Raw genomic sequence first — 19,170 nt, forward strand, 5'->3', positions numbered from 1 at the left:
GGGATGGGATGGTCTCCTCAGTTAAAGCTGTTGCATACTTTATGGTTTAGAGTGATTAAGCATCTAAGAATTTACATGAAAATCCTCAATCTTTAAACACCTTGCCAATAGACCACTTACAAAAAAAATGAAAACTGTTAAATATCAGTGGTTACAGTCAGTGAAACCATAAGAATGTGCGCAAGATCTCTGATAATGAAATCTTTGTAGGAGCGGAGGCAGCTTACCGTCCTGAGTCACAACAATGTCTTCATATCGAGCCTCCAGCAGCACAGACTGAACTTTAACATATGATCCTAGCAGGAGTTTCCCCTTCTCTGTCTGACAATTCCCACCTCTCTCTCCCTCTCGCACTCCTTTCTTTCCTTTTTTGAGTGCTTTTTGTATTAATAATAAACACTGAAAGCAGCCAAGAAACATAAAGCAAATAAGACATGCACAAATACAAACACACATCCTAAACAATACAACACAAAAAGTACATACCTAAACCTGGAGTATAATGCCTTATAAAAATAGTGAACTGCTGAATTACAGTAAGTATAAAGTAACTAAAATCCAAGAAGTCATTCCTTCGTGTACAATTTAACCCTTTACAAGCAGCAACATTCCTTCTTTGCGTCTTTTTGTCGTCTTGTCCTGTAACAAAGTCTTTCTACTGGCTACAGAGGAGGTGGCTCTGATCCAACATCTTATCTACAGTAAAAGCTTTCCTTCCTTCCCTCCAGAACCAGCAACTTACACAGCTCTGCTGCTTACAACAACATATCACTTCTGCCTTTAGGGAAAAACAATGACATGTAACTATGATGTGTTTTTTTCTTGTGGTGAAAATTTTCCTGGTTGTTTGTTGGTTGTGCTTTTTTATTTTACTTGCTTGTTTGATGCAACTATTTATTTCTATTCCATTATCCACTCATAATTACTGCTTCTTAGATATTTCATTACACATTTCTTGACATCAGGGTTTTACTGACTCAGAAAGTGATCACTGATGTGTTCAGCTGAAAGAAGGCAGGTTGACTGTTGTTTGTACCTGAACTTTCAAAATCATCAGAGGAAACAAGCCAATGGTGGCTGAATTTCCACGAACTAAGAAAAGCAGCCTTGGTTTTTAGCTGGGCCAAGACGTATTTTTGAGTTTATTCAGTTGGGGCCAAAGCAACTCCATTAGTCTTGCAAGGCCAGCCTTGTTTGGGTTTTGGATTAAAAGTGGGTGGGAACAATAAAACAGCATACCAAGTCTGAAAAGTTTACATCGGTCCAGAACATAAGAAAATTTGAGGCTCAAAAATATTGTGATTTAAACAACTGAAATGAAAATTGGATGAAATGCCTCAGCAGTGTCTGCAGTGAACTTCCTTTGCTTTTTACAACTATAACAACTAGGTGGCTCCAGATTGTCATACAAGACAATCATCCAATCATTGTAACTTCATATTCAGTACAAAATCTCTTACTAAGAATCTGTCTACTATTTACAAAAGATGAATGCTTTCCATGTATTACATTCCAGTGGGTGATTGAGATGAACTTAAAAAAATTCTGAACTGTTCCTTTAAATTTTTACATAAATTTAATATAATGCAGACAATGAAAATTTAACCCAAACAGCTCTAAATACATTGGTTTCTACTCTATCTTTCTAATTTCACAAACATGTGTGAATGTGTGAGTGCATTAAATAAGGAGATGCTATTTGTCGATAGTTTGCATTTGTATGAATCTATAAATATCTGCCTCACCTCTCCTGTTTTTACCTTCTGAAGAATCAGACAAGATAAAATCACTGCAGCTAAACTACTCTGACAGCACCCTGGCAGCTTTGCCCAAAAATAAATTTTATAGATGTTTGGGTCAATAAAGATAAAAGTCGCTGCGTCGAGTGAGAAGCCACATTTCAATCCAGAACAGTGTCACAAATATTAACAAAGGTACACACTGACAAGCAGATTTGTTTCTAATCTTAGAAACATGGTTAAATTTAACAAATAAGGCTTCTTAAAAAAAGCTTGAATTGCAATAAAAGAACCGCACTTGAATCACAAACTTAAAGGGCATAGTGTTTTCTTACCACCAAGACTGAGAAGTTATTCATTTAAAACCAACAGGACACAACGTTGCTCTAACATGAATAAACAGTATGTGTGTGTGTAATGTGTAACAAAAAAAGGGATGTGTATATTTGTGTGTGTATGTGTGTCCTACCTGATATCGGTCGATGGGGTCTTCTTGTTGCAGCTGGCTCTCTCTCAGTGTCTGATATTCTTTTTCAAACTTCTTAAGCTTTTTGGTTGGAACCTGAAAACAGCAGGAAAGTTGTTTACATTACTGTTTTACTGTAGGCTTGAAAAAGCAAAACAAATGATTTTGAAAGAATAAGAATTAAAATTTTCTCATCGGGAACCAGAAATGTCAGACAATGACTTGTACTCTGCTGCTCCTCTCACTGTTAATGTTATTTTTTTGCCTTCTTCCTGGGACACATACACCAGCTCACATTTTACCAGAAGGGTAAGAGACCGGCCACAGCTTGGAGAAAGTAGGTGTCATGTTCAAGAACACTTCAACAGGGCTCTAAAATCAGCATCCACCATCACTCACATGCTACATATTAAGTAAGTTATGTTAAAATCGCTTAGTTAACTGTGACATGAGAATTTGAGCAAGTTTCAGTTTTGAGATCTCCAACATTAAAAGAAACTGAAAAGGTCAGAGGTCACAACATATGAGCAAGACATAAACAGATATTCTAGTAACAGCAGGTCAAAACTCACTGAACAAACTCTGAATACTGCTGCTGAAAATTTGTAGAATTGTGGTTTGTGTTGCACAGTTTTCTATTTTCTATTTCACAGTCTGCTCTATTTACGTTTACGTTTGACCTTAAAATGTTACATTTTGCAGATGTTACACTTGTGTTATTCTGTACTGTGGTATGTCAACTGATCACCATTATTCTAAGAAATCAGAAGCTGTCAGTTCACACTGTGAGCCACACTGAAAGGCGTTCATTTCCTCATGAGATGAACGACAACAGAAAATGCGGCGATGTGTAGACAAAGTTGGCTGAATTCTGATGCAATCATTTGTTGAAGAAAGTCAGTGGGATGAGGACTTTGTCTCACTGTTTTCATTCCATAAAAAAAATATGTAGCCCTGCTTGTAATACACATATAAAGACACAGGATAGATCCTCTACTAAACACAGGACTGCCATTATAATATAAAACCAAATTTATTAATTTATTCTGAACAAGCCTACTATATTTCCAATTATGGTATATTCAGTCTGCAAAAACAAATATGGTTACATATTCCTTCTATCAGTCACAATCTTCAAGTATATATAAATATTCATGTAACTCATGCGGTCAAAAATATTGATTGGACCTTTAAACATTTCTTCAGCACAGAACAGCTGTGGCTATTATTGAAGTTGATGCCATGTAAAATGAGGTAAATTTACTTATTTTCTTTTCGTTTATTTTCAATGAATGCTGTCTAATTACTCCACAGCAAGTTATAACAACTTGTTAAAACAATCTTACTTGAAGAAATCAGTCAGAATCAGTTTTGAGCCTGTGACCTCTCAGCTGTGACAGCTTGGATACAGAAAAGGCTGAAGAGAGCTTTATTGTGTTCACTGAAGCTCATCTAAGTACCATGCAGTGCAAACACAAAATCAAAGTCTTTGACTTCCTTGTGCATTTTTCTGCGTCTTGGAAGTACAATTCACATGAACATGCCATTATACAAATGACAAATCATACATTATGTATCTGCAAAACACAGGATTAGTGGTTAGTAAGCAAATCATTTTACTTTTCTGTGAGGTATAATAGACTCTGAAATTCACTTTCAAATAAGCACTGAGATCCTAAGGGTCACGTATCTACCTTAGCACATTAAAATGATATTAAGTCTTTAAGACATCTAAGAAAATCAGCTGGGTGGTTTTAACCAAACAGCAGTGAAATACACTGACTGACTGATACTGAACTGCATCTCTCTGTGTGTGTGTGTGTGTGTGTGTGTGTCTGCTTCAGGTGGGTGACAATGTTATCTCCCCTATGTGGAAACAGCAGTTTCCATAGCACCCACTGTTAGGGCTGGGGATTCCAGGTCAGTCTCAGTCACATGACCCTTCCTCTGAGACTGGCATGTGCATGTATGTGTTTGTGTGTCTGTCCCCTTAACTGGTCTTGTTTAAATCAAGTTAAGGACCTGATTCCGTATTACACAGGTGCAGTTGTATGTTGTTTATTTCTTGATTTATGTTTTACATATAAAAAGACAGAAAAAAAATGAACAAAAACTCATGACTGTGGTCTCATTTCATCAAGGGCTGATTCACAAGAATATAAAGAATATTTTAAGGATCCACCTTTGTTGCTTTGTGCTAACTTCCCTGCAAATTCCAAACAAACCAGGATCATAAAACACACAACTTTCTGTGTGGCAATAAAGTGCTACATGATATTCAGTGTTTAGCACAAGTGGGTACAGAGTGGATCATTGTCTGTTTTGGAGCAATCGGAGGAACGCACTGTACATTTATCTGATAGTGGATGTCCAGGATTATTATTTTAAGCTTTATTGTAGCATAGCCATTTGGCCTTCTGTACCTCAACTGTTGCTGCTGTAACAAATGAATGTGACTGTAAAATCAATAAATGCCCCCTCCTCCCAGCCTGTTTAGCTTCAGATTAAACTCGTGTACTTCCTCATAGTCTGCTGCAGTCTGGTGTTTGCAGATCTGACACAACGATGATAAATGACACCAATTCGCATGAGAACTAACTTATACTGCTACTATAACCATTTAGATTGTTTTATTTTCCTTTTGATTATATTTTCCACCTCTCCGTCTCCCAGTTCTCTACATATACAGGCAGGTAGCACTGTGAAACACAACCTGCTACTTGTTCAGGGTGTTTACCAAGACTGTCATTACCTGTCCTCCTCACTGACCAGTGGGTTGACCCTTGACCTTTATAGCCCGGGAACCTCTGAGCTGAACGAACGTCACACTGTAATCTATCTGACACACAATTCCCCAGCAAACAACAGAACTCAGACACATTCTGTTGTTATCTGTGTGGGAAGAAAGAGCAGCTCGATCTCTGCACGCCGGTTAATAATCACTGTATTGTAACTAAACAATGCATTAGAACTGAATGTGGTGTTCTCCCGAAGCCATCAATACTGCCAGGGTTGGGAGTTTGTCTTCCAATATACTAAACTATTACACGCTCATGGTGCTGTGAGGACGCACAAATTTATGCAGAAATTAATTTTTGCTTTTTTTTTTCTGTTTTATCTGCAGCTATAAATTGAGAAAGTAACCCACTGTGTTGCTGTAAATGAAAGTTTTTTTCTACTTCTGTGTCACAAAAGTGGGACTTTTTAGCTCCTAAAAGTTGAAATGTGGGAGGTTAGAGAATTTTTACCCGGTAGCAACAATATATTAGCATGTGTATGAAAAGTGTGTTTCAGCTGAGATGTTAAATCTGATCATTTTAATACCAAAAACTGTGATAAGTATTTCCTCCTTGTTCTAGTCTGTGAGGAAAAAGGCCACTGAGAAACAATTTACCACATTATGGTGCACTTAATCTCCATTCTGAAATGGGAGTGATGGCATTCTTTTACTGCTGGATAAATCAGTCCAACCTTAAATTTACGTAGCTCACATTTCACACTGTGAAATACAACCAAAGCAGCCCTTTCAAGAACATGTGATTAAGCAGATGTGGTTTCTTTTGTTAGCTTCTCTGACACTCAGTGACATACATCACGACAAAACAATATTATTTATACATTATAAGGAATAACTTCCCTCTCGATTGCATTTGTGCATGTGTTGGAACCTGTGTGAATGAAACAGCCCTAAATGCCTAAAACATGAAATGAATGTGCAAGAGACAGAGAAAGAGAGGGAGAGGATGACGTGTGTGTGTTTCCTGAGATTTTTTTTTTTTACACCTCCAGATTTGCCATTTTGATGTTGACAGTTGAACACACGCATACTAAAAAAAACACCTCTCGTTTGTGCTTTCACCTCATCTCACATACTCATTTAATGACTTCAAGCAGTTTCCTACAGAATCTTACCCACTAACTAAAGACACTGGTGGTGTCATATTTTCCAAGCTTCTTGAATGTGATGAGATGGTTTGTCACAGATTACCAGCTGGTTAACAAACTGCCAAGTATGACTTTTTTTCTCCCTGATGTTCAACTTTCTCCTCACACACTTGAAGTTTTAATACAATCACTAACTTGCTTGTATTATTGTAGATAGAAATTTTAAATAGTCTCAAATGTGAATTGTTTAAAATAATTCTTTTTGCTATTTTGTGCTACCATGACTCACTTTCTCTTCCAATGGGGATTTTTGTTTGAAAGTTCCTGCTTCATTATTGGAAGAATGTTTGCCACCATGAGTCTAAAATGATTGCACTTTTGTTAAACTAAATTACATAAACTTAATTAACGCAAGGATTACGTCTTCCCAACCCTCGCACCTGATTGGCTAAGAAAAGGAGATTTTAGACATCAGTGTCAGCTGGAGAACAGCAGCTGGTAGAGATTCAGTGTTTTGCTGAAGGACACTTCAACATGTTGGGACATTTAACCTGGGTGTCCTGAATCTGCACCACCATGCTGATTAAAAAAAAAAATTGTAAATATTTTTTTTAATGTACAACCAGTGAAGCTCAAGTGTTGTCTCCAAGTCACACATTAATACGGAAATCACCGACAGACAAGCTTGAAGTCTGGCTACTGATTATGCAACCTGCTGCTCTCCAACACCCCTAAAACACACAAACACTACAGCATGACTGTGTAATGAAGTGCAACACTAAACTGGGCTGTGCTCACCTGTCAGGAGCGAGCCTTTTATTCAAACATACAGAACCACTACAGGTACAATCACATAGGACCCCCCAACTCCATGACCCTTCAATAAAATCTCAATTACTTACTAAAATAATGTAATTCTCAGATCAACAAGTTGTCAACAGTATTCCAGGAAAGTGCTCCCAGTGTCAAACTCCCTAATATATTCAGACATTCACAGCAAATTTCCCTGTTCCCTGCAACATCTCAAACTTCATTTGGTGCTATTCCTGAAATTCCAGGGGCAGAGCTAAGCCTGCTCTGCTTAGATACAACCAGCAAGCATGTACACGGCTGAGCGTCTTGCTCAAGGCCACTTCAGTAAAACACATGGTTGCTGACACACACACTTAGAGTTTCAAATCAGCTGAAGAATCACCAAACCTCAAGTTCACTTCCCTTACACTTTCAGTGTATATGTTAGAGGCCAGTCTGAGCACAGGGGGGCCCCTCTGATAATGCGATTAAAGATGCCTGGTGCTGCAGGAAATGGTACCAGGCCCACTTTTAGTTTCCTGACCTGAATCCCTGCAGCAAAAAATGGAATTGGTCCCAAACCTCTAAGCTGAAATCACAGGCAGTAGTGCCATACTCGGTATTACACTACCAGAAGGAGAGTCTGTGTGTGTATGCATGAAGAAGGGTGATCTACCCTTACATAAAGTGGTAGTCCAAGAGTTTGAATATTGAAATAGGGACAAAGCCAACTGGACATCTCAGGAAAAACTAGGCCATGGAATTCAATTACCCATGTGAGAGAAACACACACACGCACACGCACACGCACACACACACACACACATACACACACACACATACACACACACACACAAGGTCTCCATTGATTCTAAATATATGTGAGTAATTGAAACAAACTGACAGTCAGACCAGCTCTGTGTCTGAACTGACTGACAAAGATCTGTAACCTTAAACATCAGAGACACTTTCAGTAGGAACACAACACCACAACACACACCCACTCATACCCACTCTGAGTCTACACCCTCTACCGCATTGAAGGAAACGTAGTTTCTATAAAACCTGCATTTTCCACCAGTGTTTGTAAACAAATTCAAAGCCCAGAACAAAAGGATAAAAACAAGAAAATAACAGCACAAAAACAAACAGCAACATCAAGTGAAAAAAGGAAAAGAAAGAAGCAAGTGAATTCCTCTTTTCATTTTCTCTGCAAGAGAGAAGGGCCAGTAGAAATAGCTGTGAATGTCTCCCATCAAAGTTAAATAGGCATACACCTAAACAGGGAAGGAAGAAAGAAAGAAAGAAAAAGAAAGAAAGAAAGAAAGAAAGAAAGAAAGAGTGATGAGAGAACAGACCTACCACCGGTCTGGGTGCTCTGAGAGGTCTGGAGTGGGCGACCAAGCGAGCCAGGGTGTCCTCCTCACCCGGCCGGTCCACTACATGAGCATCGTACGCCACCATGATGGACACCTCTTGCATCATCTTGACTCCTGCTTGCTCTCAGTGGCAAGGAGGAGGAGAGGATGAAGAAGAAGCGATAGAAGGAAAAATGGTGGCGATGGAAACAGAGAGGAGTGCAGCTGACAGGTTTTGTTTCTCTCTGAGAGTGGAGGAGGCAACTGGCTGCTTTCAAGAGTCCCTCAGGAGCTAAGCCCCACCCACTGAGGGGAGGCGGGACGAAGGGAGCGAGAGGGCAGTACAACACACCTGTTTGTCTCGCTCTCTCTCCCTCTCTGTAATGCTAGAAGTGTGCGACAAAGGAGGATGAGTTTGCTTTTTCTTCCTTTCCACTGAGTGTTTCTCTCTCCCTCTCTTACCATCTCTCTCCTTTGTGCCCCTCTCTCCCTCCCTCACTCAAACTCTTAGATTCTCTATTAAGGCTGCAGTCTAGTAGTTTTGTTCTTTCTATTTCCTGCTGCTGGTAAAAATAAAAAAAGATAAAGGCTTGTTTACACATCTACACTGTATGTGTATGTGTGTGTTTGAGGTTAAGAGAGATAGGAAGGAAGTTGTCAGATCAGCCACAGTGACTTGTCGTTGACAGTTGCACATCGTTCCAACGGTAAAAACCCAGGAAATGATGTGAAAGCAACTTCAAGGCTGTCCTGGACAACGCCTGAATACTGTGGCATCCTCCCAAAGGACCTCCGGGCTAAAGCTACATGACAACCTCTCTGGAAACATTCTCCCCCCCTGAGGGAGCACCAACAACCATGAGTTCATCCCTATGTGTTTCTCTTCCAACGTGTCTTTACTGTGTTTTCTGTCCCAATTATACCTGGATAATTGTGTCTCAGAGAATAGTCACCTAAGGTGGATTTGTCTGTGACAAATACAAATGTAAGATGTTGTGTCTTTCTTTTTAGATTCAAGTTTCTGATACATTCTTCAGCTCCAGTTATGGTTTAAGTGCAGTTTGCCTCTCATCTCCTTCATGCATATGCATTTCTAGATAGAACTGTGCAAATAAATGCAAACTATGTTTACTTGGCAAACAAGCTTAACATGGTCTAAATGCAAAAACAGTGTGATGGATTAATGTTGAAACGATCACTCAAACAGAAATGATCAGTTTCTGTCAATTCGGTTGCGAAGGGCAGATTAAAATCAGCTGCCATCATCAAAACCAGGTGTGATGCATCATTCAAAAGTCTTCCGTTTGTGTTTCCATAAACTTCCCTCTAACACTCAGTGTTTCTATTATAACTCTGAAGCTTTATGCTGTTAATTCCTCTCTCTATTTTGCTATAGGTCTGTTTAAAACTGTCTTTACAGCCTCTGAGTCTTCATCCATCCATGTAAGTATTAGCCTGGGACTCCATATCTTTCCTTCTCTCTAAATTATTCCGTCAGTCTCTCCGCACACATCCTTCTCTCTTCTTTCTCCTCAGTCTGTTAGAAGTTTAGCTTTACTGTTGGGGGGATTTGGCAAAATCCGGATTAATCAGTCAAACCCTTAGCAGCAAATGAATGTACCACATTTCTCTCCTTTTTTTTCTTAGAGTCCTAAAAAGTCATCACTCCAGCTGTGGTCTGGCGGATGTTAAAGAAGGCAGAGAAATTCAAATTCTTCCCATAATCCCCAGAAAGGCTAAGCCACCCTACTACCCGTTGTGTTCATCAAGCCAAGGTGCCAGTGAATTCTTTTGCTGTTTTAAGCAGCTTACAGAGTTCAGCTGATCCGATTTAGACGTCCACAGAGAAAAATATGTAAAAGGGGGGCTGAAGGGAAAGCAAAGTGGCTTGGACAGGCTGGTTTGCCCTTTTTCTCTGATGGCAGTTGAGCATGGCAGGTATTCCAACACTCCTCCAAAGAAAGTAATGCAGCTATACTATCTCCATTAATCTAGAAGCCACATCATGTACAAATGATTTCAGTATTATTTGTTAAGGGAGGAAAGGAGTGAGAGAACCCTGGATCCTTACTTTCCTTTCATCTCTAATCCCAACTACTGGACCACAGTTTGTTCGAGAGATGTGGCTGTGGCATCAGCATCAGCTTTGCCAGTCTCTTGCCAAAAAAATTAATGCTGCTTGACTTGGTCCAAAGATGCTTTTAATCACTTCTACCAGCTACAAATCAACAGGCAGCCTGAAAAGTCATTCTCTCTAGTGATAAAACCTTGTGATAAAGACTTGTAAACAGTGTGCTTAGTAACATCTAACATGAAGTCTTTTCGTAATCTAGGAAATTATAACTTTTCTCTCTGTTCCCTGATATTTTATGTTATGGGTGGTTGCGATGTGATATGATGTGGTGTATGAAGGCTTTGTGACATGATGCGACATCAGTAGATGTGGCATGGCATGGCAGGATATGTGATGTGATGTAGAGCTGTTGTGACATGCTGTTTCATCTGTCGGTGAGCCGGTTTGGATTGGCTGGATGGTCAGTGGTAAAAGCGGAGAAACGTGAAGAGAAGTGGAAGAGAAGCAAGACGTTCTCCTCTTAGTCAGTCTTTGCCTCTCTTTATCTCCCCTCTCCTTCTGACTGACTTGCTCCATATACTTGTATCCACTGGGAATATTCTATTTTAAACGTTAAAAGAATGGCTGATTTAAAAACATGGCAGTATAAAGAATATGTTTTGAGGAGGAAAAGTCAAAGACACAGTTTTGATGTGTAAGCCATTACTACTAGGACCTGTTCAGTATTGTCCTCCCTCATGAATTTACTGTTCAAGGTAGTGGTCAGTCACTTCTTACTAAAAGCCTGAATTTCATTTCCCCATCATATATGTTACCAAGAGCCCATCAATATCCAGCTCAAGGCACTTCCCAGGATTCTTACAGGGTGACTAAATGTTTCTGATCCAAACACAGTGAATGAATTCAAGACTTCCAGTTTATTTATACATACTTTAGTGTGTTTGTGTGAGAAAGGTGCCAAGAAATGAGTTGCCCAAACCTCAGCAGAGCTTGTCTGAGGCAGAGAAGATGTGTGAAAAATAAATACGCCAACACAAGAGGAAACTGAGGAACAGTAGGGGAGAGAAAAATTAGCAAGGGATGATCATAAATGAGTGGAGAGAGACACAAACTAGGTGCCCTGTGGCTAAGTCGTCCTATCAGACAGACAACCTGTTTTGATGACAGTTCATTTAGTCAGTTGCTTCTGGTGTGTGTGTGAGAGAGAGAATGAGAGGGAGCCCATATTCCTGTAAATGAATCAGTGCAGACAAATAACAAGTGCAGATGTTTCCATGCATAGCATGAGGGGGGTTACTGAATGGTTTTCTGAGTATAAAAGTGATATGAATAATATGCTATGGCCTTTCAAGATCCTAAGGGAGATTTGAGGTCTACTTGTTTGACAGAGCTCTCCACACCAAAAAACAGTCAGCAGGTCGTTTCCTTAAGTTGAATGGTGTTCATCCCTCCAGGAGCATTCTAGAGTCTGTGCAAAGGAGCACTGAAGCAGCTCTGATGCTTGAGACTGATTAAGTGAAATAATGTGTTTATGCCTGCGAAAGTTTGTGTATTTAGGTTAGTGAGCATATATAGTACATGTTTGAGGGTGTGTGTGCGGTCTTGTACAATACAACGTCACTATGCTGCAGGATTGTGCAAGAGTACCAAAATGCTACTTAACCACTAGAGATAAGCTGCGAAGCTGCAATCCACTGTGCAGGATATCCTGTATAGAAAAGCATAGAAATACACCAAACATGGAGGGATCGCAAGAACTACAACCCTCCAACATTCCCTTGACCATGACACTGCATCACAACCTGCTCACTCACTGTAAGCTTTTCTGGATCGGAAAGTCAGAAAAGGCCTGAAATGTAAAATATTGAGTCTATGTAGATACAGAGAGACATGAACAGAGAGCGAGCGAAAAAAGAGAGAAGGGAGGAGGGAGGGTGATTATCTCTTCCATCTGCCTCTGTCAACTCTCTCCTTCCTCTATCACTACACTGTCTGCTGACACACACACACACACACACACACAATATCCAATACACTGTGTACTGCTTTTGCTCTCTGGTGACCTCAGCAAATTCCCTAAATGCCACCAGCCTCATTAAGGTCAATAGGAGGATGATAACGTGTGTGTGTGTGTGTGTGTGTGTGTGTAAGTAAGGGAATGTTTGTGAACACACAGCCAAGTGAGCTTTAAGGAAAACTATGACTACCATTCATGGAGTTAATCTTTTATCTGTTATTGTGAGATTTTAGTCCAGACCAATGAATACCAACGAACAAGAGTGACTGATAAAAGCAGCAACATCAAAAAATATAGCACACTGCAAAGGGTAACAGCCAACAACATAACTAAACTATATGTGAAAGAATGCAGCAATTATGTGAGACATTTTTCTTCCCTCTCTGTCTGGCTTCTGATCCAGCCCACAGTATATCCAGGGCTTATGTTTCAGGCTTGCTTCGAGTAAACAGAATAAAAAGACACTGATAATCTCCATGCCTTAAGAAACAACTACTTAAACCAACTAAAGCAAAATACAACTTTTAGCAACAGATGGTCCCCGAAAACAAGATGTCACACTCTCACTTAGTCTTTTTTACTGACAGCTAATCTTTGTAAAGTGCAGTGCAAATAAATCAAGTGGTACCCCTGCTCTAGGCACCAAACACATACACAGGAAAGATACAAAAATCACAATAAACAGCTCAGCAGTCAGTCCAATAAACCAAGACACCTGGGATCCTGCAACCAAAAGGTCAGGGATTAGATCCCCATGACAGCCAAAACTGTACTTGCCATGCTCTTGGATGTTTGACCCTTTTGCTTAAATGAATTTGTTTCTCAGTGGGAGATGCCAAGAAAGGAATTCTTTATTGCATTGCTCAAACTCAGATACAATAAACCCATGGTCACTCTCAGAGTGATGGGTGTGAATTTGAACACACTTGTACAACAGTTTTGTGTTTTCAAAATGCAAAACTGAGGGCTAGGTCTTGGTTTTAATATAGAAAATATGGGGCTTAGGGTTAGCAAATGCATGTTTTTGTTTGTAGAGCTCCTTACCTTGATGTTACAGGCCTGTTCCATAAGCCTTCGGGCATTCTCTGCAGCTCTGTAGCGTTTAGGAAGCTGGACTCTAAAGAACTTGAGAGCTCCTTCAAAATCGGCTTGTAAGAGGTCCTCTTTAGATGTCTGGAGCAAGAAAAGAGGTGGGAGGATAGGGGAGGTGGTGGTGGAGACAGACAAACAAGGAATGCCATTAAGAGTCAGATTAGAAGAGCACAGATTTAAGTCCAAGAGACTGTTCTGCCAAATTAATGGCTGCCATAAGATTTCTAGATGCAGGGAGGACAGACTTATCAGCCTATTGACTGAACAGCTTGATGAAGGTTTGTATGAGGCATTATTGATTTTATTTAGTTGAATCATATTTAACTTCTGGGAAGAAAATAATAGTTTTAGAGCATATTTTTTGCATGAAGTTTAATCAGTAAGTGCTAAAAACAAAACAAAACATACCAATACCACCATCTTGTGGCGTACTGACGCACTAACAATAGCTATCCAGAATGTGTGAGCAAATGTTGTAAGTCTAACAGTCACAGGGCAGGTCTTTTCTGTCAGCTTGGTCCTTCCTAGACCATGATTTGGCTGTTTCATTTCTAATTCTGTAGGAGGCTTTGGGGACATTTTCCATTAAATCCTAGGCAACATGAGTAGAGGATAGGAGGGATAAGTGTCCTGTATTGAAATGACATTTGCTTTCCAAGGGCTCCTTTTTCTATAGGGGTTTTCAAAACAGGCTAGCCATCTCTAAAATGGCTTAAATAAAATTCAAGCTATTTTAGGGAGGAGCAGAATTTGCAAGCTCTAATGTCAGAAGAGATCGAAGGTCAGAGATCAAAGCATCATCACAACAGATGCAACACATTTAGCTTTTGCCAGTCTCAGAAGAGGAAAATCATGTTGCTTTTTTGAGACATGCTTGCCCGCTTTTCCCCACATGCTCTGTACTCAGCAGTCGCATGTTCCATTATGAAAACAAGTCAAACTAACAACCACTCCTTCATAACTCTAAGCCAAACCGTCCATGCATGCTCATGTTCTTTCATCCAGCATCTGTTTCCCAGCCCCACCCCCTGCCTCTCACCGCCAGCAGCCTGGGGACGAAGAGCCGGTGTCCCATCCCAAGGAGACCCATCACCTTGCAGAATGAGTCCTCTGAGGCCTGACTGCTGTGGGCCCTTTCTTCCGCCTTTCCCTCTCCATCTTCCACTGCCCTGCGCACTGCTGGAAGGGGCAGATGGGGAGTCAGGGCCGGTATAGGGGGAGGAGAGGCCGGAGGGGAGGGTGGAGGAGATGGTGGTGGGGTGGGACAGGGTGAGGGAGAGGGGCGGTCCCGCTCCGGGGCCAGGGTGGCAGATGACTCCAGCGTGTCGTTCAAATGTTCCAGTGGGTTTCCCAGTTGTCAGAGGAGAGGTGGAGGAAGAGGAGGAGCGGACTGGGAGCAGACAAGTTGGTATGTGCGGTCAGCCTAGGTGAGGTCAATGACTAGCCTAACTGGCTGAGTCCTGGTGACCAAAGTGACTGGCCCTCTGGGAAGACAAGCTGATAATGCCAGGCAGTGTCACAGCAGACTGATGTTCAGGAGGTCAGCTACGAAATAAGCCACTTATAAAAACACACAGCAATTCAGCAGGCCCAGCCCAGGCATCCAAAGCTTGCAAAGGTAAGATTGATCCAGTTCATCTGGGCAAGATGGAATTTGGACTAGTGGACAAGACGTTGGTGGCAGCCACTCAGCTTGTACCACTGTCAGAGCCCAGAAACGGCCACCAGGTGTGATAAAATTTCAGTCAGAAAATGATGTATTGAAGCTGCTTTCGACATAATGCTGAGTCTTCCAGTTACCTGAACGACTCACTTTGAAATTCAGTCACACTACCCACTCTCATCTTCCCCTGCCAAACTCCCCCAACCAATTCCAATCCAGTATGCCGTTGCCTAGCAACAAAGCTGCTCAACACGTGGGCTGCTGCTCTGGCAAACAGGAGCGATGGATAAGTACTCCACCTTTTTTTATTTTTCCTTCACTGACAGACTTCAAAGACGGTAAGAAAATCCCCTCAGTCTGCAGGGCTGAGTGGCCTTAATGCTTGAGGCTCGGTGCGTGTGAGATGATGCATCAAAGCAGTTGATAGGTTTTGTACAAATGGCAGGCCGCACCTGTTATGGAGCTGACAGGATTTAAGCCTTCTTTGAAATGTAAAATGCACTGAAATATATGTATGAATCCTTTTATCTGAAGAGCCCCAGTCTAAGACTAAGGAGACAGTTCTGACAACGCAGCAGAAGCAGAGGAGATGTGGCCTGTTAGCGTGGCAGTATGGCACTCTTCTGCCTTCAGTGGAAGATAATGTGCTGCATGTTTGTGTTGTTTTACGGCTGAGTGGATGCTGAACTCGATGAGTCAGATTCAAGGCAGCAATGCATGACTTTGGATAGAGGTAGTAAACCAGAAAAAACTGTTTGCCATAAGCTTGTAATTCTTTCTTTGTTCTTCCTCTTCACTGACATAACCCTCTGATCTGAACTCTGTCCGGTTCCAACCAGGTAGGGTCAACAGCTCCAGCATGGACTCCAGTGTTTGTCCCTCTGGCAGATTTCCATTAGCAGTTGCGGCCAAGCATCCGGTCTGTATTGGTCAGTAGATCCTTAAGATGGTAAACCAGCTCCTTCAGCTGGAAAGTCACTTTTTCCACTCAACGGCACAGGCTAAATGGTTGAGTGTTTGCGTGAGTGTGTGTGCTATCAGGAGTGATGATCCTGGCCAGCTGGGGTGAGGCGAGGCAAAGAAACCCCACTGTTTTTCATCCACCACGTCTCCCTGTTTCAACGTCTCTGCCTTCCTGTCTTTCTCTACCCCTTTCTTTCCCTTTGTGATGCTAACAGAAAACAGCTAACAGCTAGCAGTTTGCAGGGGCGGCTCCGTTGCAGAGGTCTGGGTGGTGGACAGAGGTAGCGTGTTGGAGAAATTCCTAGCCAGCCAACAGAAAAGAAGAGAAGGCGGAGGAAGAAGAGCAGGAGGTAAAGAAGAGAGACAACAAGGAACTGAGGGAGAGAAGAGGCTCCGAGCAGGCATCCATGAGAGGTAAAGATGAAGAAGAAAAAAATTCAAAAACAAAAAAGAAGCACACAGAGCTTTTCTGCTCCGGGTCCAGATTGCTAACGCTATAGCTTATGCTCCTGTTGTGATGTGGATGGCGACTGCTAAGCACTAGAGGGAGGGAGGTGAACACATATGGAGGGAGGGGTGATGAGAGCGGAGAGGAGAGCAGGATGGATGGATGGAGGAGGGAGGAGGGAGCCTCAAGGGAAAATGCCGTCATGCCTGGCCAATGGGAAGCAGGCAGTGGAAGCCCCTTCCACCCTCCTCACATCCTCATTTGTTCTCCATTCCCGACCATCGCATCAACCACATCTTTCTCTCTCTGGCACACAGAATACATTACTGATAAAACATAGAGAAGGAGGGCTTTTTAAAACCAACCATGTATGATTCATTTAGAGCAGGAGGCCTGAGTGTAGCTGCACTGCTGCATATTAGATTATATTTATATAATGTTATTACATATATGTACGTATTATATTTACTATCATTATTTTTAATAACATGAGCCAATCTGCAAAATTGTATTGGATTTACAAGGTTTAATGTAATCCTGTTTTAGGCTATATTGATGTGGTAATGTATACTGTGGAGTTTTATGTAGGAAAAATATTAAATCATTCGATCAGGTATCAAACTCAGCAGGTAATCAGTGTTAAAGAACTGGCAAAATTACCTTGACTGGGGCATCCCTGATAATAGGTTTGTTATTTTTCTGTGTACTAATTTTCTAGCAACCTATTTTTATTTCAGTATCTGTAAAAACCTGAGTGACTCACAAAAATTAAAGATAAAGGTGCAATAATCAATAATTAACTAGACAAAATGATGGCAACAAAAACACATCAGGATAAAAACTTTATCCTATAACTTTTCCTTGTCATTAGTTCCTGTCATTAACACAATGCTGTGTCACAAAAGCATTATTTTACATAAAAAATAATTAAAGGAATAAAAATAACTTTCTGTTAACATTATGCTGAGACCTTGTTTGTTATTATTAGTTAATGATTTGTTTGTTTCAGTACTGAGACATGGACTACATAATGAGGCAAACAAGCCTTCCTCACTAAGTGTTTTCAAAGTTTCACCATGACTTCCACAAAAACTGTCTCATCAAATTAATGTCCGCACTGAACAACCAGACACAGACATGCAATATGACACAGTCATTGCCAAAACTCATTGATCCGTCCCACCACAAACAGATCTAATAACCCAACAACTGGCAACTCCACTCTGTCCTGATAGCAACAACGTGCTGTTTTGTTTGGTAATATTTTTAAAAACTGAAGCCAATATTTTCTTTACATTTCTTTAAACACACTTAAAACAGACATCAACTGGATTTAGTTAAGTTTAAGGTTTGTTTAAATTTAGTCTTTTTTCTTATTAATCTAGACATTTTTGTGGATAATGTGTCTGAAATCATGATTGATTTGAAATAAAATGGTAATGTTTGGTCCTTTTCTTCTGTTGTGCGTCTTGTGCTTGTGTTTTTTATACTCTGTCTATTGGTTATTTAGTTTGTGCGCCTGTTTGTATTTATGAAACCACATCCAATTTATGGAAAATTACATTTTCTGGTTCTAAATGATACAATAGTTTATCAGCCTCTGAAGGAAACTGTATAGAAATTTTGTATGCAGCCATAACTGTATTTTTATGCCAAAAATATATGCACTGGTTAATAAGTTAGTAACTTCAACTATTAAGCATGGTGGGGGTGAAAACTGAAAACACTATTTAAAATCATCCACTGCTAAAAACATACTGTATACTGTATACAACATAATAGTAAAATTATAAAGGTTTCACTTAAATCACCCACAACCCAAAAGTACAAACAAGTGTGTTATTCTGGTCACAATCTGGTGACACTGATATAGACTGGCAGCTGCTGTGACACATGCGCCATCACATTCAAAATGATGTTTAGCGTAATTAGTCCTTGCCCATTTGTCTAATTTGTCTTTAAGAAAAGCCTCCTCACCTCCAGGCGAAGTTTCTGATTTGAGCACTAGGGGGCGAGGAATGCCAACTAACTGTCTAGCCTTTTACTCATCACATTAGACCTAGGACTGAGCGCATCTCCTCACACACAAGTCTGCACAATCATGTATCCTTAAATCTTTGCATACTGAATAACATTCTCACTACTAACAACTCTAATAAACTGTTCAGAATATCAAAACAGTGTCATCTGCAATTAATGTTCAAAAATGTCACTAACCACTTTTTCTTAAATCCATACAGGTTCACCTTTGATGCACAAAACAAAATCAACACAACATCACATAAGCAGAACTTTTAATAATTCATACATGTTTTCTCCTTTATTGAAGCACAGTGGATCTAAATCTAATCTTGGTAGATTTAAAATCATTTTTACTAACCTTGAGCAAGGCCAGGGCTACGTTAAAGATGATGTTCAGACCCTGGAAGAGAGAAGAGAATTAGATGTGAACACAGCAACAAGTAGAGACAGAAAGTTTGTGTTCATGTGTATCAGCAGGCTTTAAAACACTAGAACTGTTTGAGTACATAAGTGTATGTCCATGTACTTATTTTTGATTATATTGAAACTGAACATTTTTAAATTATTTTGAGAACAATTTATAGCTGCACCCTGTAGCATTGCATTTTGGCAGCTTCTGGTGGCTAATATAGCTAACCTTCTCAAAAATAT

General features: G+C 40.4%; 1 protein-coding gene across 3 annotated transcripts in view; it reads right to left on the bottom strand.

Annotated features, from left to right (window-relative positions):
• The window catches only part of rabgap1l (RAB GTPase activating protein 1-like), a 124,907-nt gene that overhangs the window by 22,411 nt on the left and 83,326 nt on the right, over window positions 1–19,170 (bottom strand). For 2 of the 3 annotated variants that reach the window (XR_005894205.1, XM_041040682.1), the window contains exons 18-20: window positions 18,878–18,919; window positions 13,376–13,504; window positions 2,209–2,301 (exon numbers count right to left, since the gene is read on the bottom strand). Coding sequence is in view for 2 of the 3 variants with exons in the window: in XM_041040682.1 (XP_040896616.1) it covers window positions 2,209–2,301; window positions 13,376–13,504; window positions 18,878–18,919 (264 nt within the window). In the remaining variant the exon portion in view is untranslated. Of the gene's footprint in view, window positions 1–2,208; window positions 2,302–8,244; window positions 8,495–13,375; window positions 13,505–18,877; window positions 18,920–19,170 lie in introns of those variants that run through there. The other variant, XM_041040684.1, reaches the window with a different exon arrangement.

The sequence above is a fragment of the Toxotes jaculatrix genome, chromosome 6, assembly GCF_017976425.1.
Source record: "Toxotes jaculatrix isolate fToxJac2 chromosome 6, fToxJac2.pri, whole genome shotgun sequence".
In the NCBI taxonomy this organism is placed as follows: Eukaryota; Metazoa; Chordata; class Actinopteri; family Toxotidae; genus Toxotes; species Toxotes jaculatrix.